At 33.7% G+C, this 27765-nt stretch overlaps 2 protein-coding genes across 2 annotated transcripts; one reads left to right on the top strand and one right to left on the bottom strand.

The window, feature by feature from the left end:
• Nucleotides 1-857: 857 nt before the first annotated feature.
• Nucleotides 858-23157, bottom strand: LOC113514286 (negative elongation factor A). Its single transcript, XM_026898331.3, has 11 exons — nucleotides 22911-23157; nucleotides 20991-21245; nucleotides 19971-20148; nucleotides 16510-16683; nucleotides 15224-15331; nucleotides 14235-14338; nucleotides 13642-13806; nucleotides 12929-13039; nucleotides 11569-11736; nucleotides 9929-10028; nucleotides 858-9005 (listed from the first exon to the last, which is right to left on the bottom strand). Exons 1-11 carry the CDS (start codon nucleotides 23118-23120, stop codon nucleotides 8740-8742), a joined length of 1839 nt encoding a protein of 612 aa, XP_026754132.2. The 5' UTR covers nucleotides 23121-23157; the 3' UTR covers nucleotides 858-8739.
• Nucleotides 23158-24318: 1161 nt separating this feature from the next.
• LOC113514494 (leucine-rich repeat-containing protein 27-like) lies at nucleotides 24319-27446 on the top strand. The gene is made up of 4 exons (XM_026898585.3): nucleotides 24319-24497; nucleotides 24669-25375; nucleotides 25937-26276; nucleotides 27003-27446. The coding sequence occupies exons 1-4, from the start codon at nucleotides 24369-24371 to the stop codon at nucleotides 27069-27071; spliced, it is 1245 nt and encodes a 414-aa protein (XP_026754386.2). The 5' UTR covers nucleotides 24319-24368; the 3' UTR covers nucleotides 27072-27446.
• Nucleotides 27447-27765: the final 319 nt, after the last annotated feature.

Raw genomic sequence — 27765 nt, 5'->3', positions numbered from 1 at the left:
CGCCCATGATATCCCCCATGCATTGCCATTCCGGACTCAGATGTTATTCCTCTGTACCCTGTAAATTCACTGCCATATCCCACCCTTCAAACCGAAACACAGCCATGCAAACACAACTGCTTCATGGTAGAAACACGAATTTTTTGTACCAAGTCTGTATCGTGTATCTTGTGATATATGTGTGACAATGTATGTATATTCATAGTTCAATTAAATTTAAATGGCAATTAAATGGCGTTGTTTAATTTCCCTATGTAAAGAAGAAAAATTTCCTTCACTCTCAGGTCCTTGCACAAGTTTTCCTATATAGTATCATATTCTTCAAAACTCAAGTACGTTATACTAAGTCTATAGTTCAGAGTAACATTTTTTTAGGATTGGCAATACGTTCATTCATGATAGAGGCAACAACTACGTATCTGCTCAGACATTTACTGACGTAAAATATACACCCCATCACTCTAACTGATCACTGCTGAACATAAGCCTGGTTTTGCCAGTAGTTGCCACGCTTGGTAGGCGGATGGCAACCGTATTTAAGCTTTGGTAATGTTTTAAGAGGGTTACTGCTGTTCATCTCTCTACCATTATGTTCCTTTAGTCGCCTTTTACAACCCCACGGGAAAGGAAGGGGTATCCCATTCCATACAGGGACCTAAATGGCTAAAAAATACATAAATCCCGAAAATGTTCTAAGTGTACATGTTCTTAATGTAATTTCTTTTTTTTTTTTACAGTAATATTCCAATGTTTACCCATAGTGGACACGTACAGACAACACCTCGACACGACCGCTGTAATAAAGCACTTGTAATTATAAGCTGAGGAGAGCAATTAAATAAAATACAAAAAAAAAATTGTTTTAAATAGTTTTCATTTAATATTTTTGTACTATCTACTATATACACTGTGAATATTAAATATCTATAGAAAAACATATCGTACAACATAAAGAAATAATGCGAATACTTAACACGCTTAAAAGCCTTTGACTTTCACTCGAACTCAAAACTCACACTTTTCCGACAAATCTTCATCAGTATACTTACGCCTTATAAAGGTTTATTACACTGTCATAATTATAGAATCGTATTAAAGAATTCAAATATATGATTACTTTTATCAGTAACACTTGTTATGAGAAACTGCTAAACTACATTTATCCGACATGAAATATGGTCCCATATAATAATGACAGTGCAACAATTCCTTATCATAAAAAAATATTAAAAACTTTGCTTTGTCCCTTTAATAATTGATAGTGACGAGACAACTGTTAAGTTCTACGTTTTTTTTAACTATATAAGATAGGTTAATTGTAACGGCTAGTGACGTTATTTTTTAACGTACCATGATCATATTTTGTCACAGTTCTTTTTTTTCACTAATAAAACGAGGTCTTAGAATAATAAACAATTCCAATTATTTTCAATTGCTAACATACCAAACAGATCATTAATTTTATTATTATAAAATCTAACTATAGTCCGCGTTGCACGATACTTTGGCCGTTATAATTGTTTTTCTTTTTTATTTGACATAATTTCAGCATGTATATTTACTAAAGTTATTAATTTAATATAAAAAATATATGAAAAATTTACAGTACATAATCAATTAAAAAAACTTTCATTTTACGCACTTTTTTATTATAAAAAAAAAAAAATACTAAAACTGTTTTCAAAATATGCGAAGTAATAAAAACAAAAGGTTCTTGGAACTATGAGATATAAAAAAAAATTGCAGCAGAATTACTTAATTTCTTATATACGTTCATAAACATAACGACCATTATATTTCGCTGCAAAGCGATAACGTTATTAAAAATTAATATTTCCGCCTTTTGTCTACAGGCACTCTTGTGGCGAAATACAATTTTCTTAACGTATTATCAGAAAAAAACAGATTTATAGAAGTAATTACCGTTATTGGAATACATAACCGTTATTACAAAATTATAGGCACTATTACATTTTTCAGAATAACATGTTTTAACGTAATTAATACATACGTTTTTTTTAGCAATAACAAGTCGACCAAACTAGTTATTTATTAGCTATTGCTATTATATACAGAATTATAAAAACAAGCTATGGATTTGGTGTTGCCATGCTCTATGGTAGATATGGTAGTTTTATTTCTATCAAATCAAAACGTACTGACGCAGACATATTATAAGGGTATTTTGAATATTTTATTTTTTATAATAATGGCATTTAATATAACAGTATGGAATCAAACATTACATTAGCACCACCATCAAGGCGTAAACTGTAGTGTGGCGAAATGCTCGTGTAATATATTTATTACCACAAATGTAATTATTATTACATTTGTAATATATATGTATCATGATTTATTAATACCTGAACATGCTCAGTCAGGTCAGTGGGTACCTTTAGTGGGTTACTATCATACAAAAATTGAAATCATTTCTCGAAAAATCAGACTTAATTTTAAACAATGAATAGATATTTTAATGTAATAACTACGGGTTTAACTTACGTGTATTCAGCAAACCGAGGTTCGGGCTTGTGTCACAGGCGCTCATGACTAAGGGTCGCGGATGGTCCCTATTAACTAATCAAGCTTTCTCGGCTAAAATGTACGTTAGTTAAACTGGTAGTTACTATATTAAAATATAATGTGTACTTAACAAAATTTTTAACCATCAAATAAACAGAACTTTATCTTCTAAGCTACCGGGAGGTTCTTTTATTTCACCCTGTAGATTTTAAGCCTCCCGAATGTATAAGGATGGTATTGAAAACATATGACTTGCGGTTTGCGCAGCCGAGAGAATAAACAGAGTAATTTTTGTCAATAAAAGTTGAGCATACACAATTTCATTAAATTACGCACACAAATCCGCAGTAAATTTGGAATTTTGTTCTCTCCCGTGTGCACAGACCTTTACGATACAAAACATTTATTACTGAAAGAGGAAATTTGGGAATTAAATTAAATAAAATGTAAAGTAAAATATACAATTTTTTTTTTGGGTGTATTTCTAAAAACATTCAGTTCGCCAATAAAAGAGAATCATACAAAACTCAACATGTATGTACACGTATATATTTATACGTACGTATATTTAAAACATTTCTATACTTTTTTTTATATCTATTCTATAATATTAAACAATTTTCAACAAAAATGCAGATTTAATTATCTCGCTTTAAAACTTAAGACACACAAAAAGAACATTTTCTTTCCATTCTCCTATTGCAAAACTTATATACACAGAAAAAACAGCTTATTGGACTACATAGAATATACAAAAAAAAAAAAAAAAAAATTAGGAATTATACAAGTTTTTTTTTAAAATACTAATTTTTAGTAGGTACACGCATTTCTCCGAGATTTCATAGCCGATTTGCTTGTTGTTGTTTTTTTTTTATATATATATTTAAAAGGTTACATTCAGGCTGGTCCCAAGCAAATTTTTAAAGTCGGTTATTTATTATTTTTGATCATTATTTAGCGCCCCCAGATCGGGCAAAAATTGCCATTATTTTTGTGTCTATTGCATTTTTAAATGACTAATTGGTTAAAAAGATTTACTAACGAAACAAATTATAGTGTATTATAATCGCACTTTAAACAATTCTAAATATCATGCCACTATCAATGTAATCGATATTACTTCGACAAATTCTACCAAAAATACAATACTACCATACAAGCAGAAAGTAAAATTAAGAATGTCTAAGTTATTATACACACTATTGGTCATTTGTTTTTTTCAATCAAAACGTTCACATCTACACCAAAAGCTTAGATTAATAAACATGAAATAACACCAACATGAAACGGTGACTCAAAGATAACTCATCTTGCAATTTTTCATACAAAAATACCATACAGCCACTAAGTTCATTTTACAATGCAATTAAAATAAAAACTATGTACGACTAGCATTAGTTTTCAACGAGAATTTTTTTTTATACCACTGAGGTGGTAAACGAACATACGGCCCACCTGATGGTATGCGGTTACAGTAACCTATGAAAGCCAATACCAGGGATATTACTGAAGTTCTCCCTTTTTTTAAGAACCCCATGCTGTAGTCTATTGGAAAAAAAATAAGAAAAACACAGTTAATAAGAAAGCAATATATGTAGAACAAAACAAAAAAAGAAATATTCAAATCGGTCAAGCCGTTTTTTAGTTTTAGCGAAGTTAACGAATAGCATTTGATTTTTATACAAGTAAATAAATTGACAGAGCGACAGATCTGGCACTCTAGACTAGTGACAAGCGAATTCGTTGATGGAATCGAAATCGGTAGCAAGTCCGTTAGATAGAATGAGATAGCAACACCTGATGTCTCATTCCAACTCACGGACTCGCTAGCGATGTCGATTCCATTGGCGAATTGGCTTGCCACTTGTCGAGAGGACCTGTTCATATTTTGATTGCATTGTAAATGCATCACGATGCTCGGTGTCATTAGACACGAAAAAGTAAAAACGTAATATGTCGTACCTTAAATACAATTGGGTTTTCTGGGTTGAAAATATATATGTAATATGTATATAACATGCTATCAATTCGAAGTACTGACAATAAGGCAAATACTATATAAAAATAGCCTATTTAATTCCACTGTAGGCAATCCTCCATCATTGAATATCATCATTACTACCACAATACGCAAATAAATTAATGTATGTAGTATTAGGTATCACAGTATATGCCAAGTGGTGGTCAAGGGGTTAATGATAAACATACATTAGTACATAACCAGTACAGTTATTATAATTTAAACAATGGAGGTTCTTGTCCAACAGTAAAACAAATGTAACTAATATGTGTAAACAATGTATTTGAAATATTCACATTTTTGATATTTTATTATGGCCGCCATATTTATTTTATACCATCGTCGTGTAGTACTTAACGCTCTCACAATTAAGACCTATTTATCATGCAGTTTATGTTACATATTGCGCCAAAAATCCGTACATACCTACATGCACCCGTATAACACATTACCCTCCTTTCTTTGGAAGTCGAGTAAAAACAACTTGCACTACAGGTACAGTCAGCATCAAAAGTCGATGAACACATTAAGATTATTATGTTGGGTGCTCGCCATTAAACTTAAAAATAATTGCTATTTTTAATTTCACAGTGATATTATTTTTTGTAACGACTGTGATATGACAAGTGATAAGAGTGATTTTCGCTCATAATGACCTAATGTAATAACTATTAGTTATTTCAAGTGGAGTATTAAGGAAGATGAGAAAGAAAAGATGCTCTGCGCCCATCCCAGAATTGATTAAGATTCGAGCAGAGATTAGCATAGACATGTCCAAGAATACATATGCGTCTTTTCTAAAAGACCAGGGCCCTCTGGAAAATAATCTTAAATACGACGATTACAGCCGATGAGTCACGAATAAATCCGAACACCTTGATAGCCTGCATATTTTCTAAGTGTCATTTTGTAGCAGTCTTTATGAAGGGGCATAGCAGGAGTGAGGAATGATTTTATGTATCATTTTTCATTTCACATGTGAAATTGACGAGTGATTTATTCCATTCCTCTAGAATACTACAGCTATTTACGTAGGCAATATGTTTATGTATTTTGGAAATCTCTTTGCGTACGACTTTTGATACTGACTATAATATAAATATAATATTTGAAGCGAATCAAGTTTTAATTCAAATTATTTTGGCACTAGAAAACATACTGAATTAGTAAAAATCTTCATTCACCTACAGTGAGATCACTTTATAAAATTCTTAGCCTTTAAAGACACTATCGGTCGTATATTATTTAAAATATTTTAAAATTAATAAGTGTCATACGCTCAGAAAAATAAAATGAGAATATTAATTATAAACAATTTTTTTTTAGAAACCACAATACCGTTAGTAGAGAAAATGGCGAAAATTTTAACCATTTAAATATGGAGATAGAGAAAATTAATAAAAATTTGAAATTATTACGATAATTTCAATTTTTTTTTACTGTATATTGACTTCGTAAGGAACAACCAGTGGCCTAATACCTTCGGCATGTCCCGGACGATAACATGATATTTCGGGACAAATTACTCTGTATAGATATGTACACTGTACGAATAGTGGGGATTAATTCTGTAGACTGGTTTTATTATAACCTAGCTTTTCCTCAATACTTCGTACGTGTAGATTTCAGAAGTAGGAAAACCAATGGATTACTTCTAGATGGAATATTAAGATAAAACATACACCAGTTTTTAAGTTAGACCTTCAGGTACACACTTCAGCAAAACCGCATTCAATTTGATTCAATAGTTTTTGCTTGATGTCAAAATAAACATACAACAAACAACATTTCTAAAAAAATTTCTTTTGGTTTCTATTGCTCTTATTAAGGCCACTCGTATAAATTTTTCTTAAACACCTCTCGTCTACCGACATCCTTTTTTATATTTTAATTATATTAATAAGTTTTACAAGTATCGTTCCTTTTATATAATAAATGATTAGAATGCAATAAAAAAACAGACTTAATTTAAAAAATAGTGTAAGAGAAAGAAAACTCTATACCGAGCCGCCTGGCCAACATGGTAGTAATAAATAGGAGACAAGAAAAAATTAACTATTTCTTTTATGTTATTCAACATACCAAATTACTTAGACGTATGACACTTATTTAACACACAATTTTTTTAAATAAAAACTAAATCAGATGAAAAATACTTATAAAAAACATAGCAAGTTATAAGTAGAGTTAACTTGTTAATAGCTTAATTGAATATATATTTATACTATAACCCAGTGCTTTTACAAGCACTACAAGTTAAAATAACAAAAGCCTTAATAAACACTAGTCAAAATCCTTCGTTCAGTAAGTTTTACCTATATTTTGTGAGCCATTATGTTCAAAAGCAATTGATTTGGTAAAATCAAACGGAATTGAATCTGCTGCATTGCTCTGGTTGATTCCTTTTTTTCGATTTAGAATTATGAATACAATTCCGTTTAATTAAACTACTCGCAGATAAATCACTTTTGGACACTACACTGCGCTACATGTTTTCTCTGTTTTTATTACTTATTCTATAATGTAATAGGACAGCGGTGTACAAAATTGACTTAGTTAATAATTTATTATTGAGTTTAACGAAAAATATATAAGTGTTTTAACTTCTATTTCTTACTAATAAAATTTTATTTATAATATTATAACAGTACTTAACTATATGAATATATTACAAAATTGCGACTCCATATTGCAGTTTGGTTCAATGACAACTTAAAGTGTTTCTAATTTGACTAAATTTACAAACACTACCATAAACGTTTAAAAGGAAACGGATTGACAATTTCAATAGACAGTTGCAAATCATAAGGTTAACAGCTGTAGATGCTCTTCCAACCATGTGGTTCATATCAGGAATATAATATTTGATAGGTTGTATTTGTACAAATACATTTGATCTTTTCAACATTAGAAATTCTTGTCCATTCACACGTGAAAGAAAAACCTCTTCAAAACAACAAACATAAGTTTGTTCGTGTCTCTATTTTTGGAAGTGTCTCTAAACTTGTTCCACTGATCTTTTGCAAAACAACAAAACGAACACATTCAAACTTCAGGACTTTAATCACTCGTCCACAATATGAAATCGCAATATAAAATATAGTATAGCACTGATGTCAGTCAATGGTTGTATTTAGTATTTTCATGTTTTTAAATAGACTCCATATTAATCTATATACCTTAGGTACATAAGGGATGTGTATGCATGTATCATAATATGCCAAATGCCTTGTCTTCAAATTAGATACCTTGTATTGTGATAAATCAAACATGAAACATCTGAGCTAAAAACAGGTCTTGGGTCAATTTTACATAGTTCACTAAATTCAGAATACTAAGTTTCCTATATTTAGAATATTTGGTTTTCTAATTTAGTATACTTAGTTTTCTAAATTTAGAATATGTGGTTTTCTATATACAGACAACTTGGTTATTTAAATTCAGAATACTTGGTTTTCTAAATTCAGACTACTTGGTTATCTAAATTCAGACTACTTGGTTATCTAAACTCAGAATACTTGGTTTTCTAAATTTAGAATACTAGGATTTCTAAATTCAGACTACTTGGTTTTCTAAATTTAGAATACTAGAATTTCTAAATTCAGACTACTTGGTTTACTAAATTTAGAATAATTGGTTTTCTAAATTCAGACTACTTGGTTTACTAAATTTAGAATAATTGGTTTTCTAAATTCAGATTACTTGGTTTACTAAAATTAGAATATTTGGTATTCCAAATTCAAAATACTTAGTTTTCTAAATTTAGATCACTTGGTCTTTTTAAATTTACTCAACCGTGGATTACTAATGATCCCAGATGATACGCAAACAATGCTTAATATTACGTAATGATATTTCGCTGGAGGCAACTTAGGAAACAGATTTTTCTAAATATCAGATGATCCTCAGACGGTCGATGCTAGATTTTCGTAACACACTGTATTATAGTTTTGAGTTATACGGCAATCCAAAATGGCAGGTGTGAGCAATATACTACTTAATTATATATTTCATAATTAACTTCTTCGAATGTACTTATTAAAGCTTAGAAATTAATTATAAAACACATACTCGAGGATTTCACATCCATCCCTTATAGCAGGTAGATTTGTATACATAAATATGAGGCAATGAGTTATACAACCACTCATACACTTCAGCGATACACGAAAAAACCTAAAGTACAACAGACCTTAACTGACGCTCTGGTTCGCTATCGATACAACGGGTTGTTGGTTATTGGCGGATATCACCGTGGAGCCAGGAGGTATCTTCTGCGGGACCATGCCGTCTATATGACGGTACTTCTTCAGTCTCGTCCATTGGCCATTGTTGTAGTTCATTTGGAAGTGCATCTCTGACAGCATCGTTAGGTACGTGTCGTCAGATTGTAATACGTTTTCGATGTTCTCTGATAATTTTATTGTTACTATATTGCCGAGATTCGGACAGGGGTTATCTGGAAATTAATAGAAATTTATTATTTTAAATGGCTGTAGCTATTTACCTAAATACTAAACCTATTATTAAATTAATCAGTGGCATATTTAAGATCCTATCAATAACATGAAATGTAAAAAATGCCAAATCTCATAATACATTTCTTCCATTTAAAAAAAAAAGTTGTGAAATCTCATGTAAAACCAACAAATCAGTTATTTTAGTTAGTGTCTATGGAAGCAGTTATTCAACAACTTTGTCATAAATTTGTTAAAATATCGTTATTTATAATGACCATATCAATATTAGGCATTTGTCTTCGTATAATAATTATAATGACCTGACCAGACTTCACCAGAGGGAGACTTTGTACAAAAGTCGATTGGTTGGGTACCCCTGTCCCATTCGTGTTTCAACCGTGAAGCAGTTGTGTTTGCATGAAGCAGTTCGGTTTGAAGGGTGGGATATGGCGTGAATTTACTGGGTATAGAGGAATAACACCTGAGTCCTTAGGAATGGCAACGCATGGGGGGTATCATGGGCGAAACAGTATACTCTGTTATGTCCATGGTACTGCTCATGTCTATGTGCGACGGTTACCACTTTCCATCAGGTGGGCCGTCAGCTTGTTTGCCATTCTAAGTTGTATAAAAAAAAACCTGATAATTGCATGGAAACCTTCAGTTTTATAATTCAGTTTAAAAAAAAATTAACATTTTTTTTTGTAAAATATATGTTAAAAAAGCAACAAGTTTTTTCTCATTGTTCTCACTTAAAATTGCATTAAATTTATTTGAATAACAATTATATCTATTTTGTTCTGAATTTCTCCAGTTACCATTAGACAGGCTGTTATGCTTGTTTGCCACTGTTATGGTATAAAAAAAACCTTAGTCAGTGACTAGGTCTGTGTACCGTAAGTTAAAATAGGCAATATACTACCTCTCGAGCCAGCCATGAAGCCGAGTATGAGGGCCTTCTCGGGCCGCGTCACTCGGTTTGCGTTCCGGAACATGTCTTGCGCTTCCAACATTTGTTCACGCTGGAACAAACAAGAAAATTACATTTAGACAAATATAAAAGAAACAGTATTATTCATTTTACTAGACTTAGAAATGCCCTGTAGGGTCCCTAACTCCTGTCTCAGGAGTTAGTGCCCTTTTCCATATGTTGTTGTATTAAATTTTCAGTGAAACTTATATTATGAAACAGTATATTACTAAATACAAAAACAAAAATTACAAGGGAGCCCATAGTTTTAGAGAAACAATAATAATAAATAAATAAATAATCTTTATTTTACTCTTTGTTACAATATAATTTGAAGTCCCTAACTCCCGAGGTAGGTATGAAAAAGCCTGTGTTTCAGGTGTTAGTGCCCTTTTCCATATGTTGTTGTTTTACATTTTTTGTGAAATAATATGAAACAGAGAAGTAACAAATATAAAAACAAAAATTACAAGGGAGCCCTTGTATAGTTTTAGAGAAACAATAATTTATGAGTTCTGTGAAATTGTGTGTGATGGAAATGAGTGTGTTGTGGGTGTGTACAAGTATATGGATAACATGTGTATAGGAACTGTAAAGATGTATGTATGTGTGAGAGAAGATGGATGAGTACGAGTGTATGTATGTGCAGATGGAAAGAAGTGGAAGTTACAGTCGCATATTGACCATAGATCACAGAATAATAGGAGTAGTAAAGAACTATACTATTATTATTTATTATATTAGCCATTCAACTGTCCACTGCTGAACATAAGCCTATGGGGGAAAGGGATTGTTAGTAACGGAGACTGAGAATCCCATTGCTAGCAATATACCCAGCCAGGTCGACCTCCTCGCGGTTCCCCCTGGAAAATATCATGGTTAATTCCTGATGAATTCATCATGATAGGCTAACTGGCCTGTTTTCATTCTCATCTATCACCCTTTACTGGTGCCCCGCCAGCGTATCCCGTTAGCGCAGGCGGGGTTACCGTTCCATTTTCACTCATAAAAAAAAACATAAGCCTATACTATAAGAAAAGTTTTGGCAGTACTTGCCATACTTGACAGTTGGGTTGGTAAATACAATTAGGGCTTTGGTGATGTTTTAAGAGAGACTCTGCTCCCCATTCACTGACTATTTAATTACCTTAATCACATGTTAAGACACCTGTTAAAAACGAAGGGATGGCACATGACAACTATATATTACAATTAATAAAGTAATCAACGTTTAGATATTGTCTATGAAGTTATAAGTTTATTTTTGTTTTCATGTTTTGAATTAATTCGATCGTCAAGAGCAGTGCGGTAACTGGAACTAATCGGATATATCGATTTACATAATAATCCTTTATTATTAAATAAATATTAATACAAAAGAAACAGATATTTATTTATTATTTACTCTTTACTGTACTATTTAAAGAATAATACAAAAACTATATAATTATTTGCTTTCTTGTAAAGTGGAAAACTTTTATATATGCACTGTTAAAACCTCATTGATGATATATAATAAAGTAAGTCTTTATGTTGGCATGTTCCAATATAGAGACTTACTTTATTGAATTATACATAATAACAATAGTTACCGTGAGCGAGAGTCCCCTACGCGGCAGCAGCGGCGCAGGCTGCGGCGCGGCCGTCTGCGGCGCCTGCACGGCCTGCGCCGGCTGCACCGCTTGCACCGCCTGCACCTGCTGCACGCCCGCCGCTTGCTGTACTGCTTGACTTTGCTGAACCGGTTGTGATATTTGTACCTGAATACAGATTTTAAGTCACACCTTTAGGAACACAACTGTGATCCACTTCCAATTTGTTTTTTTTTTTATATAACTTAGAATGGCAAACAAGCTGACGGCCCACCTGATGGAAAGTGGTAACCGTCGCCTATAGACATGAGCAGTACCGTGGACATAACAGAGTATACTGTTTCGTCCATGATCCCCCCATGCATTGCCATTCCTGAGGACTTAGATGTTATTCCTCTGTACCCTATAAATTCACGCCATATCCCACCCTTCAAACCGAAACACAGCCATGCAAACACAACTGCTTCACGGTAGAAACACGAATGGGACAGAGGTACCCAAGCAATCGACTCTTGTACAAAGTCTCCCTTTGGTTTCGATATATGGTCACTATTTTTGCATTATAGGACGTCAAATGACGTGAATTGAATATCATCATCATCATCATTATTTCAGCCATTATCCGTCCACTGTTGGACATAAGCATCCCCCATAAAATTGAATATATTATAAGCTATTTAAAAAATTAGCAAAACTCACTCTATGTATTTTACCCATGCAATCGACTTTTGTACAAAGTCTCCCTCTGGTGGAGTAATTATTGTGTGATGCCGGAACAAACATACAGACAGATAAACAAAATAAAAAAAAAAAACCATTGTTTTTGTCTATCTGTATTGATCTTATTAATACCTCTCATTTTTATATTTCCCAAATATAAACAACGTTTAATTACAATTTTAAATAAAAAAAAAAAGAATGATTATTAACAATATTGACATGTCTATATGACATAATATTGCAAAATTAAAACTCATCTAGAACCTTAACACCTGACCACATTACCCTAACAAGAGTAGTTTTAGTAGACATTATCCCATTATCTTACAGTACCCATGTAATGTAATGTAAATTGGACTCTCTTTTCCGCGCTTAGCCTCTCATTTGGGCCGTTGTGCGTATGAGTTGTTGCTAGTACAGACAACCCAGCTCCACCCAGAAACACAGAAGCTTCCTGGGATCTTCACAGGCCTCACAGAGTGATCTCACCATTTCGAGGATTTCTAAATGTTGATGGGCCACAGCTTTACATCCCAGAATTACATGAGTAGTCTTTTCTTTGGCGTCGAAACAGCCACGATATAGAGGACTGTCTTACAGTACCCATACAAATATAAATTTATTGGTAATGCTAGCTCACCGTCTGCGGCTGGTGGTGCAGTAGCGGCGGCTGCTGGGCGGTCTGCGCGGGCTGCGTGGGCTGCAGGCTCGGCATCTGTGGCCGCGTCTGTTGCACCACTGACTGGCTCACCTGACAAACAGATAAGTCAATAAGTCAATTAATCAATTTAAATAATTCCTACAAGTCCATTCCAGACTGTTATGGCACATTATTTTAATATATTATTTTCATGTGACCACAACTAGCAAAGGCTGTAATGTCAAATTGAAATGTTTAAATTGACAAATGACTTTTATGAGTAGTGACAAAGAGACCAGTCCCCGCAGCATCCGTCCGTTCACGAGTATGACGGATGAGTCAGCCATCATTGTACCCAACTAATTTAATAATAACAATTCGGATGTCTCCTATGCATTTCATTACATAAAAAAATTACGAATGACAAACTAAACGGCGTTGAGTACCATGCTGTACATAATAATGTAAACATTATTCCAACAATGACGTTGAACATGAACTATTATCGCTAAACTACCATGAACATGAACATGTGATGTCAGAAATTAAATATAAGTATCCAAAGGCTGCCTGGAAGAGATCGCTTTTAGCAATAAGGTCGCCCATTGTTTTCTCATTGTGATTATTTCTTGTAATTATTTATATCTAGAATAAATTTACTATTGTAATCTTTTGGAGGAAACAATAAAGAGTATCTATCTATCTATACCAACCGGCTTGATGTTCTGCAGTAGCACGGCCTTCCCGCCGGGCTGCAGGATGACCGCGGAGGTGTTTAGAAGGTTCTGCGCCGACAGCAGCACGGGCTTGCCACCCGCTTGCCCCGCGATCAACAGTTTCGGCTGCTGGCCAATCACTAGCGGCTTCGCGCCCGTGCTCTACGAATAATATCAATGGTATATTTTCGTGTTTTGTAATTTAAAGAGATAAAACAATAATAGAATAATTATTTATTTATTTTATTTGGGCAAACAAACAAATTTTCAAATGTTCATTAAATCATACAGAAGTACATGGAAATATTTTAATTATTGTAACACACACACCCACAGATTACTACAGCTATGTTAGTCTTATGCTACTTTTATTATATAATTATTTGTGATTATTCAAAACATCTATTATTTTTTTTTAAACCTATTATGCAAGTAAATGAAAAATATAAAATGAAAATTGTGTCTAATTAAATATATGAACAATTAAGAATATTAATCGCATTGCTAGCAATATATCCAGTCAGGTACCCCCTTGTTTTCAATTTTAAATGTATGGGAAAACTGTGACTGCATGACGGTGGTTACATTACCTGTTGTACCAGTATGGGGCTGGTGACGACGGGCTGCGGCCGCGGCTCGGGCTCTGGCGCCGCCTCCGCGGCGGCCGGCGGCGGCGGGCTCTCCGTCGCACTCGCTGCGGGGACAAACAATTGCATATTTCATCATAGTTGTTAATCATCCATCAGAATCCTATCTAGGCCGCGTTACTAGTTACTTTTTATTGTATTATATATTAAATTTTAACTAGATATTATTTAGTTTAGCTCTACTGTTTTTACCCTTGAACATTCTATAGTTTTCTATCAGCTTCTGAAAAGTTGACTGTAAGAGATCCCTCTATGGGATAAGTCCGCCATTGTATATTAAATATTTTAATGTGTCCAATGTAAAGTATGTACAGTAAAGATTTTATAATACAATACAATGTTTCACTGCTATTATAAAAGACATTGTTACAAGATGTTAGTTTATACTTGAAGCAGCAAAATAACTAAACCATTTTTTATGCAATTTAGAATGGCAAACACCTGATGGACAGTGGTAACCGTCGCTTATAGACATGAGCAGTTACCATGGACATAACAGTATACCTGTTTCACCCATGATACCTCCCATGAATTGCCATTCCTGAGGACTCAGATGTTATTCCTCTGTGCCCTGTAAATTCACTGTCATATCCCGCTCTTCAAACCGAAACACAGCCATGCAAACACAACTGCTTCACGGTAGAAATAGGAATGGGACAGAGGTGCCCAAGCAAACGACTTTTGTACAGTCTCCCTCTGGTAATGTTATTCATTAACGTCCTACTGTTTGAATTAATTGATATTGATATTTTAAAAGTGGATCCTTTTACCTCTTGAAGCTTTCTATGACTAAACCGATCACCATGTTTAGTGAACATGTCGTACTTGGAATTGAAAAGAATGTGGAACACTATTTATATCATAATAAGTTCATGATTTAAATACACTTACATGACAAGAAAATAAAAAAAAATAGATGAAAAAGCACTTACTCGCTGGCTGCTCCTCCTGCTTGGGTGCCGTGAAGGTCCCTTTGGCGAAATCGGGCGGCGGGGAGGGGGGAGCCGCTGCCGGCGGTTTCTTTGATCCTTCTTCCATTTCTGTAACATTAAAAAAAACAAATAAAGAGTGTTTAACTGTATTATTTGACGGATTAGAAATATTTTGTTCGTTGGTATTTTTTTAATGGGTGAAAAAAGCATGGTAACCCCGCCTGCGCTATCGGTATACACTGGCGGGGTACGAGTGAGGGATGATAAGTAAAGATGAAGGAGACACATCGTAACGAATTCAACGATAAATTAGTCACTATATTTTCCGGGGGAACCGCGTGGAGGTCGACCTGATAGGGTATATTGATAGCAATGGGTGCTAACCTCCCCATAACTAACAATCGCTTCCTCCCTGTTTGTTTATATTAGGGCCTGTGTGAAGTCTATTTATCTTTTGTCTCGTTTCATACGTAAAGTATCCTGATTAGGTAAACACACATTTCTCACCATAACAGTTCTTATTTAACGTATAATGTCAAACAATTAATCATTAAAAAAAAGCAACGACCGCACTAATTACGAATTACATAGATACGATCTAGGTGTGATAGATCTAGGTCAAGTATGCACAATAGTTGCGTCCAAGAGTCAGCATATATTGGAAATATGCATGGTAACCGCTGTAAAGTGAACTCGACACAACGGCAAATTATTAATTCACTTAATCACCATGTATAGTATCAACTGCAAGTGGTAAGCATCGTAAAAACGGATATCACTAAATTCATCGTCATATCAACTGTTAACTGTCGGGGGGAAAGGGATTGTTAGTAATGGAGACTGAAAATCCCATTGCTAGCAATATACCCAACCAGGTCGACCTCCTCGCGGTTCTCCCTGGAAACTATCATGGTTAATTCCTGATGAATTCAACATGATGGGCTAACTGGCCTGTTTTCATTCTCATCTATCACCCTTCACTGGTACTCCGCCAGCGTATCCCGTTAGCGCAGGCGGGGTTACCATACCATTTTCACCCATCAAAAAAACTGTTAACCAGCGTTAATCATTCCATTAATCATCCATAAAAAAAAAACTGTTAACTGTCCACTGCTGAACATAAGCCTCGTCCATAGACTGCCTTTGCCATTGGGGAGGTATTGCCAATCGTTGCCATTTTTGGCAAGTGTGGCAACTATCGGCACGCTTGCCAAGTGTGCTAATTATTCTTTATTCTTCAAATTGTGATGTGTTCATGTGCACAAACAATAAACAAGGCAACATACCGAGCTTTCTCCGCTTCTTGATCTGTGCATGCGTGGCAGGTTGCTCGGTGATGTCCAATAGCTTGATGCCGGCGCGCGGCGGCGCCCGCAGCGGCAGCGGCGGGAGCGGCGGTAGCGGCGGCAGAGCGCGGCCACTGCGGCCCGCCCACCGCGACGGCAAACCCTTTAGCGGCGCTGCGAGAGTACAATCGTTCACATAAGACTATTGTTACATTAGACCGACCTTCAGTCGCCGATCATCTGCGACGAAACGCCTATATATCAGATATTTTTATGCAACATCAGAATAGCAGACAAGCTGACGGCCCACCTGATGGAAAGTGGTAACCGTCGCCTATAGACATGAGCAGTACCATGGACATAACAGAGTATACTGTATCGTCCATGATACCTACGCATACGTTAGCATTCCTGAGGACTCCTGTTAGGTGAGGTGTTATTCCTCTGTACCCTGTAAATTCACTGCCATATCCCACTTTCTTCTTTCCTCCTCCCTTAGTCGTCTCTTAAGACACCCACGGCAAAGAAAGGGATGGCTTATTCTATGCTGGGTTCACACGTCAAGTCTTAAATATATTATCAATTAAAATTAATGTCTGTTTACACTATTGATGTAACACAGACGTAAATTTAAAAAATAAAAAAATAAAATACGTACAATTTACTACTCTCGGTTACACCGTGCCAAAGATTAGTCATTCGTGTTCAGTCCACATAATGACTGGTTTTTTATCACTATAGCATTCTCGTGCCTGGCATTTATTTGGTTGCTAGTGACCAAAGATAATGTGAGTTTGGGACTAACTTAAATGCTCTTTCACATCGAAGAAATTTGCTTGCCCTTTTCGGAACTACATAGAGCTCACACACAACTCTCATATAGATGAAGTTTCTGTTTGAAAGATGACACCGACCGAAAATGCCGTGTCATTTAAGTCTACCTACATATGAGTGGATCAGAGCAGATAAATCTGTTAGACAGATAGACACAACGTAATACTCATATCTATCTACATACCATGTCAAAGTTTAAAAGCTTAAAAACTAATTGAACATTGGAATCACAAAAGGAATTATTATTTTTTATACAACTTAGAATAGCAAAGAAGCTGACTGGCCCACCTGATGGAAAGCGGTATGAGCAGTAACATGCACATAACAGAGTATACTGTTTCGCCCATGACCCCCCATACGTTGCCATTCCTGAGGACTAAGGTATATACCAGATTTGTCCTCCAAACACACTTCCTGATACATTTTATGTCCCTCTTCATTTATAAGTTGATAGTATAAATGAATTCCACCTTAATAATATAATTATAAATTATATTATTAAAGTGGAGTAATTAATTATAATTAAAAAAAAAAGATAAAGTAGGAGAAGAAGCCAGAAAGTTAATAAAAGAACGGAAACTATTATTTACAAATAGAAAGAAAAATAGAAAAGAAATAGAAAATCTTAGCAAAAGAATTCTTGTAAGTATAAGAAAATACAAAAAATCCATAAGACAAAGAATAATAACAGGAGAAATTGAGAAATCAGGTGGAGTTAAAAAAGCTTTTAAACAACTAAAAGACCATAACACTTGGATGTGTAATATAAAGTCCAAAGATACACTTGGTAAACTACACAACACAACAAAAAGGCTACAAATGTCAGAATTGCAACAGAATTTTATCAAATCTATATGAAAATAAAAACTATTACAACAACAAAAAAGAAAAGTCGGAAGGAATTGATGAAGACTCCATTCCTAGTATTCTTGAAAGTGAAGTAAGGAAAGCTATTCTGACTCAAAAAAAAGACAAAGCACCTGGGGATGACAAAATAAGTAACGAGACACTGAAAGCTACAATGGAAATTATAATCCAACCGTTGACAGAACTATTCAATGAAATCCTATCAAGTGAAGTGATTCCGATCCAATGGTCTAAATCTACAATTGTCTTGTTACATAAGAAAGGAGACAAAGATAAAATCGATAACTATAGACCTATCAGTTTAATGTCTAATATATATAAAATATTCTCCAAAGTCCTTCTAACACGACTTACTATATGCCTTGATGAACAGCAACCTAGGGAACAAGCTGGATTTCGTAGCGATTTCTCTACAGTAGACCATATACATGTAGTTTGATAGAGAAGTACAACGAATATGGAAAATCATATTACATTGTATTTGTAGACTTAATAAAGCATTCGACTCTTTACTTCATGGTTCCATTTATGAGACACTACACAAACAAGGCATAAATAAAAAATATATCCGAATAATTAAACAAATATATGAACATAGTACTGCAAAAATTCAGCTCGAAACAGTGGGGGAAGAATTCAAAATTCAGAAAGGTGTGAGACAGGGAGACCCTTTGTCGCCTAAACTTTTCTCAGCTGTTTTAGAAAGCATATTCAGAAACTTGGATTGGGAGTATTATGGAATAAATATCAACGGAATTAATTTAACACATCTAAGGTTTGCTGACGACTTGGTGTTGTTTACAGACAGTCCCAAGATTTTACAAAAAATGCTCCAAGAACTTACTACGGAAAGTAAAAAAGTGGGACTGAGTATAAACATCACCAAGACAAAAGCAATGACAAATAAAAAAAATTAAACTTGTAATGGACGATCAAGAGCTTGAATATGTAGAAGAGTATACATATCTGGGTCAAATTATCTCACCTAAACAACAAATGCTTAAAGAGATACAGAAAAGAATAAATAACAGTTGGTCTCGTTATTGGTCACTAAAAGAAATAATGAAAAATAAGTCAATACCAGTATCTGACAAAAAAAAAAGTTTATAACAGTTGCATCCTGCCAGTGCTGACATACGGCTGTCAAACATGGGCTTTAACAAAACAAACTATACAGAAATTAAAAGTATGTCAGCAAGGTATGGAAAGAAGTATACTTGGCATCAGATTAAAGGACAAACAGCGACTCACTGATATTCGAAAACGAACTGGCATTACAGATGTGACTCTTAAAATAAAAAAGCTCAAATGGCGATGGACTGGGCATATCATGAGGTCATCAAAAAATAAATGGACCCAAGATTTAATTGAGTGGTATCCACGTGATGGAAAAAGAAACCGAGGTAGGCCAATAAGAAGATGGGAGGATGATTTGCCCAAAGGCTGGAGACAAGCTGCAAAGAATCGTTACCAATGGAGAAATATGGAGGAGGCCTATGTTCTAGAACAACCTGAAAAATAAGATGTTGCTGATGTCAACATTATTTATACATATTTACAATTTAAAAAAATCTGTAATTCAGGAATAAAGGCTATTTTTATTTTATTTTTATTTTTATTTATTTATTAATTAATTATAATATAATATAATTAATTATTAATTATATTATAAATAATAATTAATAATTCCGCAACTTAATTTACAAATTTTCGAATTACGTTTCTACCATAATCTATGTAAATGTAAATTAGTAACTCACTTGTGTCGGTCATCTTGCGTGGCATCCCCCTGCTTCGGACAGGAACTGTGGGCGCCTGCGCCTTCTTCTGATTGGCTTGCACTTCAGTAGCTTTGGCTAGGAGTTCACTACGAAGTGCTACCGACTTCGGTTTACGTTTTAGCGTGAAGTGTTTCACTGGATTTGCTTGTTGGCCTACCTGTAGTTGAAATTATTTAAAGTTAATAAACATTTTCATGATGATTTCATGATATTGATAGTAGTCCCTTTAGTCATAGAAAGAACTGAATGCTAAGAGGTTTTTTTTTATTTTAACTTCAGACATGACCGTCTTCTGTATCATCGATTTGCGTAAATGTGGTCCCAAGTTCGATACTCGGTCAGGTCAATTTAAAAAAAGAACTTTTGAAAGAAAAAAGACAATTTATTTTGCACAAATATAGGACAACAGCCACACAGGGATTAAAAGATAACTAAAAATAGTAATAATAAAAAACTACAAAAAAATAACTAAATATGTAAAAAAAATCAATAAATGCATATTACAAGAGTTACAGCAAGAATGAGTATGTGGGCAATATTTGTCAAAACGAGGTCCTGGCTCAGCATGTTTCTATAGTGTCAGGGGTGCTATAGCACTGAGCTTTTCTAAATTGGCTCGAGTCTGGGTGCTCTAGATCGTGCCCCCTGGTGTTTGTTGGTTGGTATCCCATTACAGGAGTTCTAACTTGAAAACCAGGCAATGGCAATTGCATGATTGCATTCCACTTATTAACATTATTTCTTTTAGTCATCATCATATCAGCCTTCAACTGCCCACTGCTGACCATAAGCCTCCCCCTTAGGGGGGTTTTCCCAGTAGTTGCTAAGCATGGCAGAAGGATTGGCAATCACAGTTAGTTAGTTGCCAACCGTTGCCACAGAAAAGGAAGGAGTGGTCTGTTCTATGCTGGGACCACATAGTGAATATCTATTAGTATTACTTGTAAAATAGTTTATCAGTCAGAGTAAATAAAGAATTAAATCAGTATTTAAACTTACCACAGATACTAAAGCATTCTTATTTAAATATAGGCACTCGAGAGGTAATAATCCTAGGTCTGAATGTTTGGCAAGCGCCCGCCTCAGTTCTCCAATCATATCACTGAATATTGGGCGGGTCTCGTCAAACTCTGCTATCTCGGTGTTGAGAGTGCCCGCAGAGGGAAATGTTTTGAGGACCTCCGCGAGCATCGCCACCCACAAGTCTGAGTCAACTGCGGCCACTTCAATGATCTCTTCCAGTTCATTTCTCCACTGTAAATGAGATAATAATGATTTGGATTAATGTAATCTACGTAGACATAGTACTACAGGTTTTCTTACCTAAGATAGCTCAAAACTCAACATTTACTCAATAACTCATTAGTTATATAAAACATTACAAAGACTGATGTTGTGTGATAGTGTGTGACTAATGTGTTTGAATTTATACAATTAGAAATATATCTTTATAAAGTAATGTTATAAGATTAAGCAGATCCAAACAGGTGTACACACAGCATAATTCTCATTATTTTAATTATTTTCATAGAAATAAATATGTGTACAATTTCATATATGTAAGTAAAATTTCAATACATAATTTTATAGCAAACATAGTCAACCTAATAGAACTCTAATGGGAAATAATAATCATGGACTATAGATATGAATAAATATTAGACTTCATAGAACTGTTTTTGTCATTCCTAAGAACTAGAGTTATGCTTCCATACTTTAGCTATAAAATTCAGAATTAAGTTTCATTTTCTGAAAATATTGATTTGATGCTTAAGAGAATATTTCAAGTTATATTAACTTGATTATATTGTAAATTTCCTATATTGACTTTTTTCAAATTTTATTTATTTTTAGTTTATTTTATTGAACATTAATCTAACTCATCAAAATTAATAGGTCATTATGTAAATTAATATTTGTATAAAACAGATATCAGAAGGAATCTGACCATCTGCAATAGCACTTCTGTCTCACTAAGTATTGCTATGCTGGTACACAAACAGCTGCACTTTAGATTTGTTAAGTGTTTACTTATCTATTTGTATAAGTTATATTGTAGTTATAGTTTTCTCTGTTATTGCTTAACAACTTATCTGTATCTGCCATGAAAACACTAAATTCTGAAACACATATTTCACCTAGCTTGAAAGTCAGAAAGTTTACAAATTAATCATTGTATCATTTACGTCAATAAAGAGGTATTATTGTATTTTAAATACTATACTTCTGATTAAAGGGAGAGATAAATTGAGGGAACAGTGAAAATTCTAAGTAATATGTATCAAATTGTTCATTTTACAAGAGTTTACCAACCCTGGCCAGCCTTTACCTAAGGTTATCCACTGGCCGCTTCATTACACAATATGGAATTAAAATGAACACACAAATAACCTATCTTCAGTATTAAATTCTAATTATAAATTAGTTAAGTACATCATTTAGAATGAAGACCTTGAGAAATACATTGTATTAAAGGAAATTATAGGTTATAAATATAGCATATGTTTACACAGTTTTGAATACACGGCTCTAATAAGTGTAAACATTCATACAATGTAAAGGATCAAACTATAAACAATGTTTTGATGCTGCATTCTTTAGGTGATGCAGGAAATACGAGGGAAACATTATTGTCGCATAATTTTATTAATTATTAATGATTGCAAATAAATATATCGGTAATATCATTACAGACTACTGTAGAAAAATAATTGTTACATATAATATAAGTGAATTTAATATTTTTCTCGATAAATAATTGGAAATAATTCATGTAAATTGTATATGACAACAAATAAAACTACTACATACATCATATTAGTGCATCTCTTTCTGTCCAATTGTATGTTTTATTAAATGACAGAGACGAAACATATAATACAGTTACGCAAACCATACAACACCAAAGAGAAAAGTTACCTCTTCAACATTTCTGCGCGGGATATGAAAGAAACTTAACAATAATTTTAGTTTAACTTGAGTTTGTAAATCCGGAAAACAATCCTTGATATTTTTCAGAACTTCGGCGTTTAACTGTGTACAAATTGAACCACTTGTCCATGAATCGTTCGAAGTACCGAGTTTATTATGGAGCCACAAAGATGTGTCACTATCCCGAACGTTCGCCATCTTGTAACTGTGCTAGTGGTGTGACATACTGACTCACCACGTGCTTATTGACCATAAATGATTAGAGAACTGAACTATAGTGAACTACTACGTATCACTAAAGAATATAATAATTTTTATAGAAGTAAAATTTGTGTCATTTTATCTTACAAGCGATATTAGATGCATGTTAGAATGATTTGATTTTCATCGAATATTATTAGTTGATTGTTGAATTAGCAAAATTATCTTTCGATTAACTTCTTCCACAGTTAAAACTTAATAATACAATTATCAATGTAAATCTTTGTTCTGTGTAAATACAGATAAAATTATTATTGTTATAAAATAAGAAATTTCTAAATACGTATGCTATTTATTTAACATTAGTATTCGAGTTTTAAACTAATATCATGAACTACTAATATTTCTTCTTTTACTTTTTTGGGCTTCACTATAGTTCTTTTGTGTTTCATTTTGTTTATGAGAACTAATATACCGGTATAGTCTATGATGAAAGATAAATAGATTAGAGAAATAGGTACCTACGTGTTAAAAAAAAAAGTAGTAAGACATAAAATACCTAAAGTTCAAAATAGATTTCAATAAAGTATTTGTATTATATTTAATTTATTAGTCATTTAAACCTAAAACAAAAAGAATCCTTTTTAGAAATATGGTGATAATAGCTTAGTCTATAATTTATGCTTACTTTATGCACAGATAATGTATTACTTTATTTATTTTGCTTCTATGGCACAAGCTTACGTTATTTTAAATAAAAACACGATTATATTTTAATCTATGCAATTAAAGTTTTTATGACACTTTCGGCTTCGATATTTAATTCTTTTAAAAATGTGTATAATATTTATAATTGCAGAATATCCAATACTGCAAACTAAAAATTTTTAAGTTCAATTTTCAAATATATTATCGTAAAAAACTAATTCTGATTTTTTTTTATACCAAAAAGCTCAAAGATATACCAGTTGTTTGGGTATAATCTTCATCTCTAGAGCTTTTGATACATAGCGCTGGCAGAAATAGTAGAAAAAATAACGAAAGATTGCCATTTAAGAAAAAATAGAAACAATAGGTTTTTTTTTATTTATACTTCTAGGTGGTTGCATAGCTTAATTTTGCAGTTTCATCTATAAATGAACTATCCTACTCTTAAATGACGCACGGATTAATAGCTCTATGGCGCGGTTTTTTTAAATTATTTTCTTAGCTTATTGATTTAATAATAATCTTAGTGACATAACAATGTCTGAAACATCATCGGTTATTTTAGAACCAAATATTTATGATGAGGAATTAAATAAAGAGACAACATTAAATTTATCTTCGTCTAATTTGGATTATATACCTGAAATAGAAAATAAATTGCTGAGTGTAAGTTTTTAATCATAATATTACTTAATCATCATACCATATTTATGCATATTTATTTAAACGTATAGTTTACTTTTACGTTTATCACTAAATATTTCTCTCTATATTTATAAATCATATGCATCTCATGAATTATTTGTGTATTTATATATTATTATTTGTACATTTAAGGCATTGTACCTCCAAAACAATAGAATAATCAACATTCCCGATGACTTCTTCCCGTCGCTGCCAAGTCTCATCTATTTAGATTTGAGAGACAATCAAATAACAGATATTCCTAAATCTATACAAAACCATCAAAGTCTTACCCATTTGTTGCTACAAAATAACAAACTGACTACCTTACCCAATGAACTAGGAACAGTGAACTTGAAAGTACTACAACTGAAAGGGAATCCAATAATGTATCCACCTAGGGATGTATTAAACGCTGGAGTCTCCAAAATATTAACATTTTTATACAACAAATACGCGGACAATATGTTCGCACAATCATATATAGGATCTGAGGACACGATGAGTAGCAGCGTGAACTTTCAAGAAAATATCAGCCAAGGAGTTGTAAGTTATAACTCTGTAATTGACGCTGATAAATTAAAAGAGAAAACATTGTCAGTAAAACTGAACGAGAAAGACTGTGAGGACTCTGATGACGAGTGTTATGGTAAAATAAAAGGGAAATGTCCGAAACTGGCGAAAAGTCGATACAAGACTTTGCCGTCGTATTATCAAAGTTCAAAATATGTTAATCCTCCCTATGCTGATAGCAGAGACGTGCAGAATCAGAAGATAAAGCAAAGTTATTTAAAAGAGCTGACTATTAAGAAGCATAAAGAGTTGCTAGCGCGCAGAGAGAAGATATTACAGGACAGAAAGTATGTATACCTACGTATCTGGGAGAGGTTTCATTTTAGGACAACACAGGGGGCAAACTAGCATCCGGCTCATCTGATAGTAAATGACTACCGCCGCCCATGATCACCCACAACACCAGAGGCATTGCAGGTGTGTTGCCGACCTTTTAAAAAGGAATATACTCTTTTTTTGAAGGCTATGATGTTGTATCGGCTCGGAAATACTGCTGCTGGAAGTTGATTCCAAAAAGTGATTGTCCGTAGACGAAAGTGCCTTGAAAAACGTATAGTATGAATTTTTTAGGGTAGGACTATGCCACCAAATATCTGTGGGTACTAGTACATTGTGTTCTGTTCTAATTTGAAGGCTGAAATAATGACACTAAAATTACTGGGTACAGTGACTTAAGATCATTTTCACTAGGGGCAACATACTGTTCACAGCTCAGTGTTAACCTCCTCACCATAAAAACTGGGATAATTACTTACTGTCAGATGGGCAAATATATTTTCGAGATATGGACATATACGTATGACTTTATTGGTTTTCGCCTTGATATTTTCTGCTCATTTCTTGTCTAGAAACGTTGAACTTCTCCGTAACTGGCGTAAGGAGTATAGAATCCGTCAACAATCAGCTGACGGGACGTACAAACTTGAGCCGAAGAATTATCCTTATGACACCAACCCTGAGTATATGACCCTACTAACTAGAGAGGACATAGAGAAAGATCTACCAGACAAGTATCGACGTAGACTCATAAGGAAGTCTAAACCGACTGTGCCGAGAAAGGGGAATAATGATGTACACTTGGCTATGAAGATAAAGCAGCTATTTGCTAATTTGGAAGCTATTGATTTGAATAGAGAAGGGATGACGCCGAGGACAGAACAAAAAGCGCTGTTGACCGAGATACAGAAGGTTAGAATAAAAACCTATTTGCAGATAAGCCTCTAGTCAAACTAGAAACGAATCTATGGATAGAATAGTTATTGGTAGCAAGTCTATGAGATGAAATGAGAAGGCAACATGCGCTGTCTTACTCTTTCTCATATGATCACTCCCCGAAACAATTTCATCGATAGATTCGTTAATGCCTTCTCTAGAAGGCAAGTATAGTTATAACTACATACTTGTAGTAGATAAATTTTCTTTAACTAACAGCTTAGTTCGTAAGTTACAATTAGTGCAAGTTCCATTGGACTTCTCTAGACTTCTGGCTTCCTGGTCCGTTTAATTTTATCACGTTTTTATTTCATTGAATTTTTTACAAATCGAATATATAAATAGGTGTTTAATTTTCTTCATCATTTAAACAAAATGTTTGCAACTCATTTTAAATATCAGCCTTTTTTTAAAGTATACCTTATTTAGAAATTGTGTCAATGCAGATCGTTCATTTCTTAGCTCATTCTATACTGGGATCATCCCCTCCATTCCTGTGGGTGTGGTAAGTGGCGACTAAATACATTAGACGGTCGAGGGATGGGCAGCAACGTCCCTCTAAAACATCACCAAAGTCAAATATGGCAATGACTGCCGAAACCCCCCTTATGGGATAGGCCTATATTCAACAGTGGACAGGTAACAGATATACCGGATATTGGAAGTAGTGGTTGGCATTAAATTTCATATTATTATTTTCAGATATCCGAGATTAAACAGAAATTAATGGAATTGTCCACGTCAAACAGCAAATCCGTAACGGCCGATTGAGAAAATAAATTTATGAACATCAGCCGTCGACACACTACGGAGTCGTGTCTTGTATTTTTAGGTAACAACACCCTGGAAACTTCTTTTTTAAAAAACTGTATAGTATGTGTTCTAGGTTTTACTATATATCTGGAATTACTACACAAACATTTGACGTTTAAAATGTATGTTTTATTATGTAGTAGACTTAGATTATATAGATAGAGCATCGAGTTTCAAATACGGGTCAACTTTTTGTCAGCTAATTGTCAAATTAGTGGACTATTTTTTTATCAGTGTTCTATATACTTATACGCACATAATGTATCTTGACATATCTATATTTAATTATTTAATAAATATAAATAAGTTTTTATTAAAAATATGCAAAAAATTATAAAACAAAATAAATATAGAAGTTGTAAAGGAAACATTCGTAATTATTTAAAAAGATGACCCGCTACTCTCGAATAATTTTTTTTATACTACTTATATTGGCAAAAAAGCTGACGGCCCATCTGATGGAAAGTGGTAACCGTCGCCTATAGACTTGAGCAGTACCATGGATATAACAGAGTATACTGTTTCGCCCATGATACCCTCCATGCGTTGCCATTCCTGAGGACTCAGGTGTTATTCCTCTGTACTCAGTAAATTCACATCATTGTTTAACGATGATGATACTATATACACAGGTCAATAAAAGTTGGTACAA

Source organism: Galleria mellonella, unplaced genomic scaffold (assembly GCF_026898425.1).
Source record: "Galleria mellonella isolate WM207_F2 unplaced genomic scaffold, CSIRO_AGI_GalMel_v1 utg35, whole genome shotgun sequence".
Classification (NCBI taxonomy): Eukaryota; Metazoa; Arthropoda; class Insecta; order Lepidoptera; family Pyralidae; genus Galleria; species Galleria mellonella.
This window is presented reverse-complemented; position numbering and strand designations above follow the sequence as displayed.

Excerpts from the sequence above, each read along its gene's own strand:
- LOC113514286 (XM_026898331.3), bottom strand. The coding sequence starts at position 23,120 with ATGGCGAACGTTCGGGATAGTGACACATCTTTGTGGCTCCATAATAAA. Across the intron at positions 13,040-13,641 it reads TACTGCAGAACATCAAGCCG|GTGAGCCAGTCAGTGGTGCA; the intron begins GTTGGTATAGAT and ends TCTGTTTGTCAG. Across the intron at positions 10,029-11,568 it reads GTAGGGGACTCTCGCTCACG|CGTGAACAAATGTTGGAAGC; the intron begins GTAACTATTGTT and ends TGTTTGTTCCAG.
- LOC113514494 (XM_026898585.3), top strand. The coding sequence starts at position 24,369 with ATGTCTGAAACATCATCGGTTATTTTAGAACCAAATATTTATGATGAG. Across the intron at positions 25,376-25,936 it reads AAGATATTACAGGACAGAAA|AAACGTTGAACTTCTCCGTA; the intron begins GTATGTATACCT and ends TTTCTTGTCTAG. Across the intron at positions 26,277-27,002 it reads TGTTGACCGAGATACAGAAG|ATATCCGAGATTAAACAGAA; the intron begins GTTAGAATAAAA and ends TATTATTTTCAG.